This window comes from Cupressus sempervirens, chromosome 3 (genome assembly GCF_028749045.1).
Source record: "Cupressus sempervirens isolate cs-2001-9-10 chromosome 3, ASM2874904v1, whole genome shotgun sequence".
Classification (NCBI taxonomy): Eukaryota; Viridiplantae; Streptophyta; class Pinopsida; order Cupressales; family Cupressaceae; genus Cupressus; species Cupressus sempervirens.
In genome coordinates this window covers 406472642-406489867 of record NC_143120.1, presented here as the reverse complement: position 1 = coordinate 406489867, position 17226 = coordinate 406472642, and the positions used below count along the sequence as shown (strand labels likewise).

General features: G+C 36.2%; 1 protein-coding gene across 3 annotated transcripts in view; it reads right to left on the bottom strand.

The window, feature by feature from the left end:
- Positions 1-17226, bottom strand: part of LOC149566727 (putative serine/threonine-protein kinase SIS8) — a 256215-nt gene that overhangs the window by 127503 nt on the left and 111486 nt on the right. For all 3 annotated transcript variants that reach the window (XM_089820069.1, XM_089820068.1, XM_089820070.1), the window contains 4 exons: positions 12219-12410; positions 11574-11836; positions 10609-10728; positions 10277-10366 (listed from right to left, as the gene is read on the bottom strand). In XM_089820069.1, the coding sequence (XP_089676195.1) occupies positions 10277-10366; positions 10609-10728; positions 11574-11836; positions 12219-12410 (665 nt within the window). The remainder of the gene's footprint in view (positions 1-10276; positions 10367-10608; positions 10729-11573; positions 11837-12218; positions 12411-17226) is intronic.

The window sequence follows — 17226 nt, the reverse complement described above, 5'->3', positions numbered from 1 at the left end:
CTCAAAATATCCTGACTATCCTACAAGAAGTCTTTGGCTTTGGGCACTCTACTATTGCCCAAAACCATATCCATGAAACTAGTTGCTTCATAACCGTACACTGCCCTGAATGGACTCATCTTGATGGACATATGATCAGTGGTGTTATAACAGTACTCTCCCATATGTAGCCATTTGACCCAAGCTCTCTATTGTGTAGTCACATAGTTCCTCAAATATCCTTGCACCCATTTATTCACAATCTTCGTCTACCCATCTATCTGTGAATGATAACTAGTGCTAGGTGTAAGATTTGTGCCGCACAATCCAAACAATTCCTACCAAAAAACACTCATAAATTTACTATCCTGGTCACTAACAATGAAACTAGGTAGCCCATGTAACTTGAATATCTCTTTGAAGAAAAGATTGGCCGCTTGTGCTGCTGTATAGGTGGATGGAATAGCAAAGAAGTGAGCAAACTTTGTCAGTTGGTCAACTACCACATAGATGCAATCTCTCCCCTATACTCGTGGTAACCAGGTGATGAAGTCCATAGAAATACTTTTCCATTTTCTATCCAAAATAGGCAACGGTTGTAACAACCCTGCAAGATATGTGTGCTCTCCCTTATTTTGTTAACAAACTGCACACTCCCTGACATGCTTCTAAACATCATCCTTGAGCCCTTTCCATGTGAACCGCTCACAGATCTGCTTGTAGGTCTTAAAGACCCCTGGATCTCCAACTGTAGGTGCATCATCATGCCAAAACAATCTCTACATTCTCCTCAACGAGATAATTCTGCAACTGCAATCTAAAAGTCCTCTAAGGACAATAGTTTTGCCCCCATGCTGAAACCTCATCTCCAATTTTGCTAGGTTGAGTGCGAACTGAACTAGCGAGGCCATCCATGTCATGTCGAGGATGACACCATAGTCTCCCATGTCTACTACATAGAACTCATCCTCCAACTCATAGCCATCTCCAAACTTGATATGAAGATTACATATCTTTCGAGTGCATAATAATTTGTCACCATTAGCTACCATGACTCTAAACCCGACGTGCTCGGTCTATAAACCTCTCTTGGCTACTAATTGTGCATCTATGAAATTATGTGTAGCCCTAGTGTCAATGAGTGAGATCACTTTCTACCCCTGGATAGTACCCCTAACCTTAAATGTGATTACCTTTTGAGCCCTCGTTAATTGTGCAAATGACTTCTCATCCTCAAGAATGTTGCTCTCCTCTGTAGTTCTATCCTCGTCTGAATCAGTGTGTTGATCCTCCCTCTCTCACTGTGACTCCTCTGCTGAGAAATTCTTCGTTTGATTTGCCTTAGCCTTGAGAGGACACTTATGAGATAAGTCCCAAGCCTCTCTACAATGAAAACATAGCTTCTTCCTCCTCAACTCATTCCAATGTCATTATCCAATTTATTATCCCTTTTTGGCTGAGCATCCTTGTGAAAAGATTTTTTGTCCTTCTCCTTGTACTTCATCATATATGAATCCCTATGCTGAAATCTGCTCCTAAAAGAAGAAGGTGCTAGGTCACGAGCCTTTTTAGTGGCCTCCTGTAATGTAGCTGAGTCATGCCCCTTGACCCAACCCCTCAAGGGATCTGAGAGTTCGTCCATAAACAACACGACTAATCTCCTCTTTGACATATCTATGACCAACATAGCTAACCTCTGAAATTCACTAATATACGCCTTAACTGATTCCCGCTGATTGAGTTGTGCCAACTTCTTAAATTGTAACTCGGGATCTTTGGTATCAAATCTCTCTATGAGTCTCTCAGTGAACTCCTCATAAGATGTGATCTAATTATGTCCCAAGATTACCATGCCGTTGTGCCACCACTCATGCGCTGGACCATCCAAATGAATAGGCACATACTTGATAGCCTCCTCCTTAGGCATAGGATTTAGCTGGAAGTATGTATCTACCTTTTGCACCCAAGCTCATGTAGTCATCTTCCCTGAAGCATCATAATAAGGTAAAGAAAGTTTCGAAACTTTCTTTCTCAGCTCAAAGTTTTGACTTCTCCCTCCTGATCTGGGCATGTGTCCCATCCTCAAATCCGTATAATCTCTGAGGGAAATATCCGCCTGAAACTCCGGTCCACTAGCCTCCCAGTCCCTCTTGAATCCTGTAACTCGGTAATCTGCGGTTCATTTACTGGTTGAACCGGATCTCTGGATGGGAAGGAGGGTAGAACAGGTCTCGAGCTCGTTGTTCGAGCTGGGCGTACAACATGTCTAAAGTTATCAACCTCATTCCCATTGTTTCCATGTCCATTATTACCATTAATGTTATTCTCAAGAACATTGTTGTTGTCTCAGCCTCCATTATTATCATTGCCCCTATTGTTATCGTTTCCCCCATTGTTATTGTTTCCATTGTTGGCATCACCTAGATTAATATTAACGCCCATCTGTCCAGCCATAAGCTGCAACATCATATCCATTCACCTATTCTGCTCCTGTTGCATACGTTGCCCCTCCTCTAATGTACCCAGTAACTGTCTGAACATTACCTCCTATCTGGACCAGTATTCTTGCCTCCACCTAATCCTGTATCCTTGTCATCTCGGTCACCCATAGTGTTGTCTTGTTCAAAGAATATCTCCTCTATGTCTATATAACTGGATTGTATGTCCCTCTGCATGGATGAACTAGATTGCTCGCTCTGCAAGTCTGACCTCCTACTTTGTCTTGCTCTGGTATTTTGGAAATTATAAAGCCCCTGTTGCATGCTCAAACATAAATGCTTAGGCATTTTAATTTCTGATTTTAGTGTTTTTGACATTTTGTCAAACACTTTTCCCTCTATCCAACTGTTCCAAATTCCCTATAAGACCTCCACAAGATGGCAAGACTTATAGCTCTGATACCACTGTAATGAGCACCCTAGAAATGCCCAAAAATTGAACCAACTGCTGATAGAGATTTTAATGTCTTTGCATAGATTTGAAACCACATAACATGAAAAAGAAGGAATTTATGCAAACCTGTTGAAATAATATTAGTTTTCAAACTAATAAAATCAAATACATAGCAAACTTTTTTACTCACTAATTACTCCAGCATTATAACATGTAAAATCATCCCTTCATAATGGCATAAGTATCGTAGGAGTGGGAATGATATGAGAAAACACCCAATCCACCTATAGCTGGAAATGCGCCCAAGCTGCCTGTTAATGAGGCTGATAGCAATGAATTCCAAAAGCCAAACCCCAAGAGAATGACGTCTAAAATGTCACAAGAGAGGTTAGACATCCTCTAATGCTAAGAACATATCCGTGACTCTCACATCCAATTTTTTCTCATATTCAACCTGCCTACAATAGCCGCAAGCTCTCCTTTTATTCCTACTTCATAGGGTTGACCACTTTTCACAAGCAAAGTGGGATAAATAAAATAAAATAAAACACTAACGGTCACACAATTGGACAACTGCTAAAGTGGGGACATTACATTTCCATTCAAAAGCCATTGCATAAGATCTTTAAGTATCTAATCAAAACTTCGAGCATATTATCCTTCATAGATTCATTGTTGCCACTCAAGAATCAACATCTTTATAAAATCAATATCCTCTAATGATGTGTTCACCTTTTGGAATTTTCATGTTGCTGCATGAGAGATGCCCTCTGCTTCAAAGTCCAAAGGAAATATGAAGTTTCAATATGATACAGAGTTAGCTCATGCATCTCCATCTCAAGTTTCATTGCCTCTGGATCATGTTTCTGACATAGAGACTAGGCACATTGATATGGCTCATTTCTTACGAAGGGTCCAAACTCCTAATAATTAGGAAATGAAATGCATCAAGAAAAGTAAGATTCATTTGGTGTCTACTTTCTCTATGGCTGCCTTAAACTGGAATTCATCTTAGGATGAGCATGGCATTTTAGTCAAAAGGCTAAAACAATCAAGGATGCAGAGGTTAAGGTCATCATTAACCTCTACCTAGAGGTTATTGAACAAATCTTTAAAGTTCCTCAAAGTGCAGAATGTGTGGATCTGTCAAAAGAGATGTCTCTAGATATATGAAACGATAATAAGTTAGATTATCAAAGGTATTTATGCATATTGGTTGTATGTCAGAAGAAACAATTTTTCAAGATGGCCTAAAACCATTCGCAGATCTAGCTTCAAGTTAGAGTATAAAGACTTGATTACTCTACTTAGCAGGGTATGTGGTCTCAAAGAATCTTATTATTTTGAACCATGGATGTACAAATTCATCTTTCAAATCTTTGATAACGAAGAACTTATTTTCTGAGGACATCTTATTAGCTTGACATTGCCACATTGATGGGATCTTTATCAGGGCGTTCAACCAAAAGAGATCGGCTTCAAGTTCTTATTTGGGACTACTATGACCAAATCACTTTGGCACATGGGAAATATCACTATAGGAGAGTTCAAGATGCATTTTTTGGACATTTCCAGTCTTTATTTTAATAAACAAGACGTAATCAAGAGAGTGTCTGATGAAGCTTTGGACAAGGTAAGTCAATATGGTTGCATCTTTCTGCAATTTCCAACTTTCACTTATTTGAGAGTTGGGTATTTCAAAGGGGCATAGGCCAGGATTCGGTATCACTACAGCCAAGCCCCTGGTGATTAATAAGTATATGATCAATTCAATCTACAAGGCAAAAAATATGGAGGCAAAACTTCAGCTTATCACGTTGAACAAGTTCAAAGCTAGCTATGATTTTGATTGATCACCGAGGAATGCACTCAATAATCAAAACAGCATTCACCCATGTTCATCGTATAAAGGACCTATGGATTGATTTACACACGGAGCTGGACATCATGAAGATTTATTACTACAGGCTTACATTACAGCAGATTATTGATCTTAACATGCTTGAAATTCTGCCCAATCTACAAATTGAACATAATGGCAACATTCTTGACCCACAAAATCATTAGGTTGGTTTTGACAAGCGGTGCCCTTTTCCCATACATTGGCAACAGAAAGAAGCTATTTCTATCTTTGATAGATTCTAGTCCATCTTGGCAAACACCAACAAATGGTTAAAGATCAAAGATCTCAAGAGGGTGCATCATAAGCTCATGGTAGATTGTGGTAATTTTGGACCAGTTGGAAGAACATCTCGGATAGAAATTTCAAGTAAAGATGTTGCATCTTACTTTGTTCCAACTAAATCTCTCAAGTTCAAGTTGAAAGGCAGAAAGGGGTCTAAATCGCCTCAAGAATCCTCTCAAGCAACTATGCAAGCTCAAGAGTCTGAGGAATCTGAGGAGGACAAAGAGGAAGAACCTGATGAGGAGGATGAAGAGGAAGAAAGAGAGGTTATGATCACTTCCCCTCCACGAGCAATAAATAATCAAGGTTCATTCATTCAGCAAACACTTTTTTTGGGTGTTATAGATGATAATGTGGATTCATTCTTCACTGTTTTCACACCTACCATCCCTGCCTTGGAAGTAAACACATTAGCACTTCCTATCTCTTCAACAGCTCCCCCTATTCTCACAACTGAACAGTGTGAATTTGGGAAATGTGTTTGAAGATATCCCAACTCTCATAGAAGATCAAGTTTCCCAACTTGATACTTCAATGACTAGCTTGGAACTGTTCATGACAGAATCTTCTCACGAGGTACCCATGAATTCAGTTGTGCAAACTGAAGCATGTTTGGTCACAATGGAAATACAATCAAGATCAATGTCTATGGTTGCCACTGTCCCTGTTTCATCAGATGAAGGTTTTAGTTTGCTTGCATGGTTGGGCAAGATCATTATGAAAAGAAGGAAGGTTGTGTTACCCCCAAATAATCTTCCTATCAATAAAACTAAGTCTAAATCTTTGAAAGACAAGATTGTTTGAAAAATTTTAGTGGATTTTAAAAAGACTAAGTTTATAGAGGTTGTTGAACTATTTGTGGACAAACCAGTTGAAGAACTTAACCGTTCGGATTACAAGGTCACCAAAAACTGAACTTGGTAAGAAATCATGGCTAGGTTGTCTACAACATGCTCAAGATGCACTTGCTAATGTATCAAAGAGCAATAATCAATTGTGGGAGAAGAAGAATCAGCTCAAGCAGGAGTTTGCTTGCCTAAATCAGGTTATTCAACAACAATCTTCACATGTAGTCACTACATCTCTGTCATGTCCCTATTTTGGAGGCAATTTGATTTAATTAATTTAAGTAATTAGGTTATCCAAAATAATGAATATTTTATGAGGATGACTAATTAATTATTTTAATTAAATAAATAAGTGGTATTAAGCTAATTATTTATAAAGTTATCAAATAAATAGATATTAAAAGGTAACTTTATATTTAATTAATTTAATAAAGTGACTTGAATTATAAAATATTTTATAAAGTCACTTAATAGATAAAACAAAATAATGTACTAGAAGCTTCTGGAGAAAGTGGAGAAAAAAAATAAATAGGCACCCCGAGCTTCATTCTAATCATCCAGATTTTTTGTTGTTGATGTTGATGTTTGTTGATGTGCATTGTGGAGCCTAGGGTTTCTGCAATAGTCACAACTGGCCATTGAGAACGAAAACTTTCAATTGGTACGCAATTTTGAGGGTGTGAAATATCACTTGAATTATTGCAGCTGAGAGGAAGATACTTCAGTCTTCTATTTGTGTTACATTGAGAAAAAATATTTGTGGCCATTGAGAACGAAAACTCTCAATTGGTACGCGATTTTGAGGGTGTGAAATATCAATTGAATTATTGCAGCTGGGAGGAAGATACTTCAGTCTTCTATTTGTGCTACATTGAAAAAATTATTTGAGTACGAAAAAGCAGTTCGAAAAAGCAGGCCGAAAAAGCAGTCCAAAAAAAGCAGGCCGAAAAAGCAGTTCGAAAAAGCAGGCCGAAAAAGCAGAATCGAAAAAGCAGGCCGAAAAAGCAGGTCCGAAAAAGCAATCCGAAAAAGCGAATTCGAAAAAGCAAAGAAAATTATTACAGCCATCTACAATCAGGGGCAGCAACTAGAGAGGCACGACTTGGGCACTTGAGGAGGTTATTTTTTGTTCAGTGGTATTGCAATACCTCTATGCCAAGTCTGATGTGTATTTTCATAGTTGCCTTTCACTATAGAGTGCTGTTGTAATTGTCATTTCGTATCAAACCTATCATTCATTAATAGAGATATCATTCATTTTTACATTCCTCACAATGGTATCAGCAATCCATGGCTTTAGTTGTATTTAATCATGCATGTGATTAGCGTACTGATGTAGGGAAGTATTGAAGTTACATATTTAGTGTTGCATTAGTTTTCATTGGCAGCTGTAGATGCATATTACTTTACCAGCAATCATCATATTTTGATATCTTTGTAAATGCCAAGAGTCTTGGCTAACTTAGTATGAATATTGTATTGGATACTCATTCTCAATCAAGGAGATACAATTGCTGGTCATTAATCGTTGTCTTTGAGCGTTAATATATCATTTTTTATCAGCCAGTTAGCTTGCATACCAACTGTTTGTTAAAATACCAGTTGGCTGTAGGTGATCATTTTCATGATTAGAACTCATATATGCATTCACTATTGCCAAAATTAGTTGCACATTTATGTTAGGTCATTGTTTAGACAATTTGGAGTCTTTTGTAAGCATTCTCTTTGAGGCAAATCCAAACAAGAATCACTGCAGCAATCTGAAAAGTTATATCAGTCAGAGGACCCTTGCTTGCAAAGTGTTTGGCGAAATGTCAAACAACTGAAGTATAAAGATTTTTGGTGTTGGAAGAAGTTATAAACTATTGGGGTTATTACAATCTCAAACACCTCGGGAGAAACAGATAATGGAAGCGGCCAAGACTTGGTTTGGAGAAGTCGTCTCCAAAGAAGTTCAGGCCATCAAAAATGCGGTCAAAGTTCTTGAACGTATCAGAAGTATTGAAGAGATGTTGCGTGACCTGATTGCATCTTTAAATCAAAAAGTTGACACCTTGAAAGTAATTATATGTGACTGGGATGTAATAGCCAGTTCTGATTTGGATGGCATGGTTGCATGTGGACTTGTTTCATCTTGTGAAATGTTCTACAAATGTCAACAACTTATGGGTTACAAGGAAGAGACACTAAGGAAACTTATAACAAAGAAGTAAGGAAGCAAGATAAGAAATATATATTCAGATTTTTAATTTGGTGTGTGTGTGTGTGTGTGTGTGTGTGTGTGTGAAGAGTCAAAAAAATTCATTGGCCGACTTCAAAGCAAGAGAGCTTAATAGTATCCATTATCTGTTGTAAGAGCAACAAAAGTTAAAAAGGAAATTCAGATTTTAGTTCATAAGTGAAGTAGGTGCTTTGCTTCAAGGTCGGTGCCTTCAAACAGTCAGGGTTGCAGCTTCCAGCGGGTTGGTGCTCGTAAAAATCAAGGTTGGAGCCTACACAATATTGTAAAAGATCAAAGTTATATAAAAGCGATTAATTTGCCATGGTTTTCTCCTCCACTAGGCTCACACATAAATCTTTTGTTATTGTGTTCATGTGCATAAATGTTGATTTCAGTATTGAAGTTATTATTTGGATATAAATTTTAAATTCACAAAGTTGTTATTATACTGATCCACCCACCACCCCCCCCGAACCCCTCAGTATAATCGTGTGCTCATCGCACAGTATGACTTCCTCATTTCAGCGTACTAGCTCCTTCTAGAGGGCTCCCAATCTACATTGTATGACAGATTTCCATAAGATAGTGTCCCTTCTTGAGAGGGCTTCATCCATCTGTATGGCAGGTTATTTATTCTACCTATATTGTACAACTCCTGTGCTGTAAAAACAGCATATTGGTATGGCCAATATCCTAGATCATAATACAACACTTCCAGCAATGCCACTGTACAGAACTTTCTAGCTCTTCCAATATACATCCTTGTAAAGCACTCTCTCTTCTTTGTACTGTTTATCTCTGATCTGCTTCTTTGTATTCTTTGTACGTTTTTTTTTAAAACAAAAAACTTCATTCTTACTGTCGAGAATTATCCCTAGTGGACTAACATGTTGTGGCTCCCATTGCCCTCCAGATGAGTAGCAGCAGACACATTTCAGGGACAGCATATTGTTTGCTGGAATTTGGTAGCAGCAAGGAGAGAAAATAATAAAATATATCAAATCAAAAAATAGTAGATCTGAAATTTATATAACATACCAGACTTTAGAAAGAACTGAAATTCAATTAACATCCATGACATTGAAGTTTGAACAGAACTATTAAACTAAGGTCTCATATGGCAATGAAAACAAAACTACAGGTGTTGTACACTGTTCCTGAAACGAACAATTATCTTTCTATTTTTAATTCTGTTTTCGTCGGATGTGTAAAACTGTAAACATCAGGCACATCCTAGAATCCCTGGGATCAAAACTATTTATCGATCACTCAACAAACATGAGAAAACAAAATGGTGCAAAAAATGTGATTACCCCCTAAGGAAATCAACACCATGGAAGACTGCTCAAACATCGCAATGGAATAATCAAACTAATCAATTATTTCAGCTAAAGAATTATAGCAATTCATTTGCTCCATCCAACAACTCCTATGATACATTAAGAATTGGAACTTTGAATTTGTAACCCAATGACCTAAGTCGGAAGGTTTGAATTCAACTTCGAGTTCATCGATCATAAAATTTTAATGAAACTCGACAAGGGTAAAAGTTTGGTAAAAAAATTCGACATTAAATTTTCAAGTTACATATGTTTATGTATTTTTAAATATTAGTAATATATCTGTAAAATTTTCAAAATAGTTTAACGTTGCTAAATAATTTAACTAAATAACTCAATATCATTTTAAAGTAAATAATATTATATTAAATAACAGTAAAAATTATATTATATGTTCGGAAAGGGTAAAAATTTGCTGAAATTGAAATTTCATGGATGAAATTCAACGTATCTAGTGACTGAGCCAATAAAATTTTATTCAACTTATACTAGTATATGATTATCCATCCACAAAGTTGAGATGGTAGAGAAATTAAAACATATTAAACATGTGTTTCACAAAATTCAATAATGAGATATAATCTATTCCCATATAAAAAGTTTTAAGTTCCACCAATTTCTAGATGTAAACAATGAAACACTTATGTTTAAATGCCACGTATTATGTTTCTTACGTATTTAAATAAATATTCAACATTCACCACCAGCACAACTTTTGTCATGAGCAATCCAATTGTCTAGTCTGAATTGTCAATTTCTTTAGTCCAACTTAATTGTACAGTCATTGAAACATGTTAACAAAATAACTCACCTTGAACTAGAAGTGCGCTGTTCAGCAATGGCTTTCCTGCGACTACGTCGCCAGAAACCATTTGCAATATCTGGTTCGCTTCGTGATAGGCTGTAACCATTTAACAAATCTATCCAGATTGTTACTCACTACATATTTTAGGTATCAGATTAAGTTTGAACACAGAAATTTTCCAGGTCTCTAAATTAGGATTATTGGTTCTTTATGACCTTGTCCCATTAAGTAAGAGGACCAAGAAAAAATCGAATGGCACAGATAAATCAATATTTCTACATTCATTACCAGAATTTGTAGGAGGGAAATTTATAATTCAAAAAGCTAGCACTCATCACCTTAATTTGCCTTCAATTGCTGGCCTTAGTTTTATGTTTGGCAAGGAAGGCCCTCTTGATGGACTATCCCCCTTCCTTGGGTAAAAACATTGAAGACTTTGGTGTTCCTCCCGCTCTGGGCTGCATTCGCAATACATTTCAATTTGAAACTAAAGAAATTATCTAATACAAAAAATGTAGAAAAGTTACATTACATATTCTAATTAATCTAATGCTTTTTCCCATTTTATACAGTTAAGCATGAAACTAAAGAAACAGCCCAAAACAAAAGAGGAAGAAAAGCTAAAATTCCTATTCTAATTTATGCACCATGTTTTACCAAAAATTATAGTTATGGGACACAATACATAAATTATTTTTGAGTGTGCAAAACTCAAACCATACTAGACTAGAAATAGCCATTATATGCATAATTATTTACAATGCTCCAACAAGAAGAAAGACAATCTGAACCGAGAAAGAAAGAAAAAAAGCACTTAGTTGAGTAATCATAATCAAATTGTGTATTCGGACAGATATTGACATACTTTTGCCTTTTTATATGAGGTTTTGAAACATTTTTCAGTTATGAAGCCTTGTGTAGTGCTTCTGGCCATCACATTTAGAATCACATCAATAATGGCCTGATAAGTTTCAACCAGCAATAAATCTTATGTTGCAGCAGTTTACAATAGAATTATTTACACTCTCAATGAATTGTTTTTTGATGAATAGTCCCTTTTTATTAATATAAAAATTAAATTACATATTCACAAAAAAGAGGGCTGGGGGATACAGGATCACCCCGCGAGAGTCACACAGCACCAAGGCTGGAAAACTATAACGATCAACTATTCATCAAAACAAAAACAGTTTTGCAAACCCTCAGGCTGCAAAATTTAAAAGGAATTTGAAAATTCACCACCACTAGTATCACTTGCTTTATGGGCAGCATTGTTTTACATTCTCAAACAAAATTAATTTACCTTTCACCTTCGAATTTATCTGCAAAACCAAAGTTTGGACTGTTTGGCTCTAGAGGAGAGTCACATGAATCATTCTCTGCTGAATCATCTTCTCCAGATCCAGTGACATGATAGATAATAAGAGCTCTCGCAGAGAAAGGTATTAACTGACCAGGAGACCTCATGATATCCACTACCATGTCCACAGAATTTAGTTCAACCAACAGAGACATATGCTTTAGACTCTCCCTGTATGCAATTGCCTTATCATATGGTTGTAGACCCTGACAACAGAGAATTTCAAATGATCAACAAACAGAAACCCATTGGGTGAACTAAAGTCACCTAAACTTGGACAGTTCAGAATTCTTTTGATGTAGCTGTTGCATATGAGACTGACAGATTTAATCAAATATCTTGAAACCTGTTTCTGTACTTCCAATGAAAAGAACAATATAGACAGGAGTCATAAATTCATTATATTATTAAACTATTTCAAATTAGAAGTTTAAAATGTCCAAAAATTTATGACTTCATTAAATTCTCCTCAAAATTCAATTATCTAAGCTTTCCAACATTAACCAAAAAAAGTGTGGAAGTGAAAGTCTAAGACTAATGAAACTGATCTATTGAATCAAATGAAAATAATGATGGCAAAATGCTTACCACAAGAAGTTTACTTTTAAGTCCCACAGCATCTGCAAGGACTTTGAATAAAATTGCCCGTGGCCGGCATAATCCATTTTTAATCTGACCTAAGAGCTGGAATCCATGACTGTCCGCAAAACTCGATATCTCCTCAGGCAAGTTCTTCACAGGGCTTGCTTCAGAAAGAGGTCCTCCATAAAACTCACAAACCTGTAGAATAGAATATTACGTAATTTACATCAAAAATAAAAATTTCTTAAGTTGCATATATAGCAGGATGGTCAAAAATATAGAATTTTCATGACATATACCAAAGAGTAATTTACAAAATAAAATCCACATAAATTTAGATTCAAGGTTCTAAGAAACTTCCAACTCTACCATCGTGTGAGTTTAAAAGGGAAAACAATAAGCTTTGATTCCTTCAAAGATCTGAAGTTTCAACAATTCTTCATTATTTCTTTGACCATTTTCATAAATAATTTTAGAAAATGGATATATAAGCTTCCAAGTACCTTCATAATGTGAAAATAAAACAGATAAGGTTCTTTAGTATCTGCAAGAACACCACTAACCAATAAAGCATGGTATGTATTGGTACGTTATAGATGCAGAGTGATACTTGACGTGTTATAGGCAAGGCCAAGCAACAATGATAGTTAAGGAGGGCAATTAGATAGGCTCCAACTTTCTAGTTGAAAAGAACTTTAGCAAATAGATGAGAGGTCTCCATTAATGCACAAAGATACAAGTTGTCTCGAGTAAGCCAAAGGCCCTTGATGATGCATGTGTGCAGGATATTACATTCAAGAAGCAATAAAGCAAGGAAAAAGAAGATCCTCATAATAAAATATATCTTAAAACATCCCAAGAAGGCACAAAAATCATCCATCCCAAACCTACAAGAAGATATGTGGAAAGGCAAGAAGAGTGGCGCTGCTTTGGATGTTCATAAAGATCCAACAGAAATATTGTGATCATTGTATTTGTACTGAGCATGATGGCACAAAGCATTAAATTGTTGCAACTCATATTGCATCTAAATAGTCACTCCAGGGAGAACTATAAACTATAAAGTCCATGATATCTTTGAGAAACAAATCAACAGAGAAACAAATCAAAGGTGAGGACCAAAAAAATTCTGGCATAGGAAATAATATTGGCTAAAAAGGCAGTTAGCAAGAACCAGGGACAAGAAGAGATGAGCAAGTTTTTTCAAATATAAATTGGTCAAAATCTAATTTGATTTCAAATGAAATAATTGAGAAACTTTGGCAAATTCTATGATCATCCTCATCCATATCCTTTAGGTTGGCAAAATTTCGTGCCACTGTAGAAAATCAAATAAATATAAGATAGAAAAATTCATATTTTCTATTGATTCACTCTGTTTGCTGAGCTCAAAACACATGTAATTGCACCTTAATACATCTGATGTGGTAGCTGGAAGTCTTTTCTTGTATTTTAGGGTTCCTTTTCTCTTCAAGAGCACTACTAAATAAAAATGGATAGCGCATGTAACCAGCAGTATCCAAGTCAAAGAAATCCCACGCTCACCATGTAATGTCTGTTCTCAATTCATTTACCTTGTATAGGACCTGTCCTTATTTTTCTAATGAGCATATATAATATTTTACTGACCGTGAGTTGGGGAAGGATAAGCAACAGGTAAAATAATATTTTGAGAGTATTGCTAAATGGGGACACTGGTTTCAAAAAAAAGACATTTGTAACCCATGAGACACCTGGCATCTAGACAATGACAAATTCTATTACAAGTTTATGATAGATATTATAATTAAGAAAGAGTTCCGTTGGCATTATTGGAAAAATGGAAGCTTTTTTGGGCAGGAATATTGTTCGAATTAATTATTATTTTATGCTGACATGATGCATTGAGATTTCAGTGGCAAAGTATGTCCTCCCTAGTGCCTACAAATTCAGGTGCGACATACATATGAAACTATTGTCATTTTTCATATATTTCAACTCAGTTATTGGATGTGCTAGGTCTAAGCGTGAATGTGAAAGCGGATGCTTCCAAAGGCCTAGGCATGCGCAAATGCAGGCTGAGGCAGGTGCGGATGCAGGCTGAGGCAGGTTCGGATGCAGGCTGAGGCAGGCAAAGATGCGAGCTTAAACCCACAATGAGTGCAGCATCTCCCTGTGGATGCTTGGCGATGAGCATCCCAATGCACCAACAAGCATCCACGAGGAGTTGCTACACTACCTATGGGCTTCCATGGGCACCCAAGAGTATCCAAGAGCATCCACACACAGCCTAGCAAAAACAATTTAAAAAGCATTATAATACGAAAAACTAATCACTTAAATCATGTGCAAAATGTGTTTTTTATTTTATTTTATTTTTCACCTAAACCCTAAAACAGCCCAAATAGACACCATTCATTTTTTTGCCTCTCATTTTGTTTTTTCTTTTGCTATCTTCTCATTTGATCTTTTCATTTTGGCATTTTGAAGGGCATGTGATTATTTTCGAAGAGGATCATTTGAGGGGTGCTAGATAGCTTCCAGAAGGGACTAAGTGTCCAAGGTAAGTGTTTGATCCCATTCTTGAACCTTTTAATGATCTTTTTGAGATTTTGACAAAAACATCAAGTTCAGGAAGAAATTTTTCAGTTTTTTTTTAAGAAATAAAGAAACAAGTTTAGCTTTTCATTTTAATGTTTTTCATCTTTTTCTACACTTTAATGCTTGAATTTTTTAGTTTTTTCTTTCTTGATTTCATTAAAGTTCTTATAATAGCAAATAATCAGATTTTTCATTGTGCAAGAAAGATCAGTAGTGAACATTCAATGGGAGGGCAAGGAACCAATAAATTAAAAAGTGATGTAGGATCTCCTTTATGCAAGACTGCCACAAGAACACCCAAGGTTTCAAGAGGTCGCTCGTATATTTGGAAGTGTAATTATTGTATTACAAAACCATTTTATAGTTCATACTCTCAAGATAAACCTCATTTTATGCCTCCTTATAGTAAAGGGATGGAGGAGTGCAAACACAAAGATAAGAAGGGGATGATTGTGTACTATTTATAAAAGAACAAGAAGAGGCCAATAGATTGGTTAAAAGATCAAAAAAAACTTATTATTTTGCTCCTCCCGAAGATAAAATAAGATAAGATAATGATATTAATGTCCAAATAGAAACCAACCAAGGGTCTAAGGGACTAGGAGATACAACAAGGATGAAAAACAACCCAGCATGAACACCAAACGCTGACCAAGAAAAAGCAACAAGAAAGCAAAGAAAAGGAGCAACAACAGATGAGAGGACTAAATATCCTTTCTTGGTAAAAAGAAGTTTACCGAAGGATAAGGCCCAAGGCAACCAAGGGTCCGGGTTCGTCTCTAAGTAACACAGGAGGTAAGGTGCCATTGTCTGGTGAATCCATGACGAGGTCTAACAGATCTGGTGTGCACGGAGACAGTCATAGCAAGCGGCCGCTTCATGGGCAGGAAAAAGGCAGTGAAGAAAAAAAAAGCAATAACCAATTGAACTAGTTCTATCCTCCAAACATCCATTCTTGCCTCTATCAAAAGTGGAAGAGGAAGAAATGGAAATTATTGCCCATAAAAGTGATCCAATAGACACAAAACTTAAAATAAAGGTAAGAGAGCTTGTTGATCAAGCCATTGAGCATTGCTTCTATGCCAATGGTCTTCCTTTTAACTGATGAGATCACGAAATTGGAAGATGAGAAGATAAGATCAATCAATACTGCATCACCTAGTTACACAAGTCTTCAGTATAAAAAGGTACATAGCCCCATATTGCAATACAAGACAACTTCTATACTCTTTAACCAATTACAGACTCTTAGAAAACTTCAAGTGTTTCTATTGTTTCTGATGGATGGAAAGATACTAGAAACCCTCCATGATTCATGTTATTGTAGTGTCCCCCAAAGGGGTAATGGTTTTTAGGGCAGCTGATTGTGAAGGGGAAGTGAAAGATGCACAATTCATTTCCAGAATTCTTAATGAGGCCATAGAGATGGAGAATACCGAGAATATGGTCCAAGTAATCACAAAAAATACAAAAAAGTCATAGGGGTACAAGTACTTTGGTTGAAAATCGACATGACCATATTTTTCGGACACCATGCATTGTAATGGAGAACCTGCACTGAACAGGGTATTTCCCCACATATAATCCAAACAAAGAAATGATGGAGTTCATGGTTGTTATTCCTCGAACTAAAGATAATAATCCACCAGAGAGTCAAATATATCCCTTTGAATTTTACTTTACCACCCTCTAAATGGATTCTTCCAAAGTTAAAAATGTGGACAAAATAAAAGTATTGGGAGAGAACAACCAAATGATCTACAATTCACTGCTCAAAGTGGAGAGAGAGAAAAGTAAGCTAGAGAAACTAATAGAAGAGTTTCAAGCAGACTTGGAAAATGAAAAAGCAAAGAGAAAAGCAACGGATAACACGTACAATGAATTATAAAAAAGGATAAAAACTTCTACCTCTATAGAAGAAATTGCAAAGCAAGAACAGATGGAGGCAGAACTAAAGGAACTGACAGAAATATTGGATGAAAGCAATAAAAAACTTGAGGATGAAAAAGCCACTATAAAAAAATTATACAGAAGTGTGGAATTAATTACTAGGGCAAACAAAAATTTACAAACCAATTGGTGAATGAGTGTGTAAAATCAAAATAATGGGAAGAGAAAGCAAAGGAAATAAGAAAAAATAGTGAAAACCCGTTCACAAAATTGAGGAAGAGCTACAAAAGGCAAATACCACAATTAAGACTTCCCAAGACAACTTGAACGACAGTAAAATATATACTGAAGCAAATAAAACAAAACGTTTTGGGGGCAAGTCAAGCAAAGGAGTGTGAGGTTGTATAAATAGTTTGAATTGAATGCAAGTCTAATAGAAAATTTTGAGAAGCTCAAGGAGCACACAAAGAAGAACAAATATCTTTAATTAAAAGAGGACATTGCAAAAACAAATTTTCCAATAAGTCTATAGAACCAATGACAT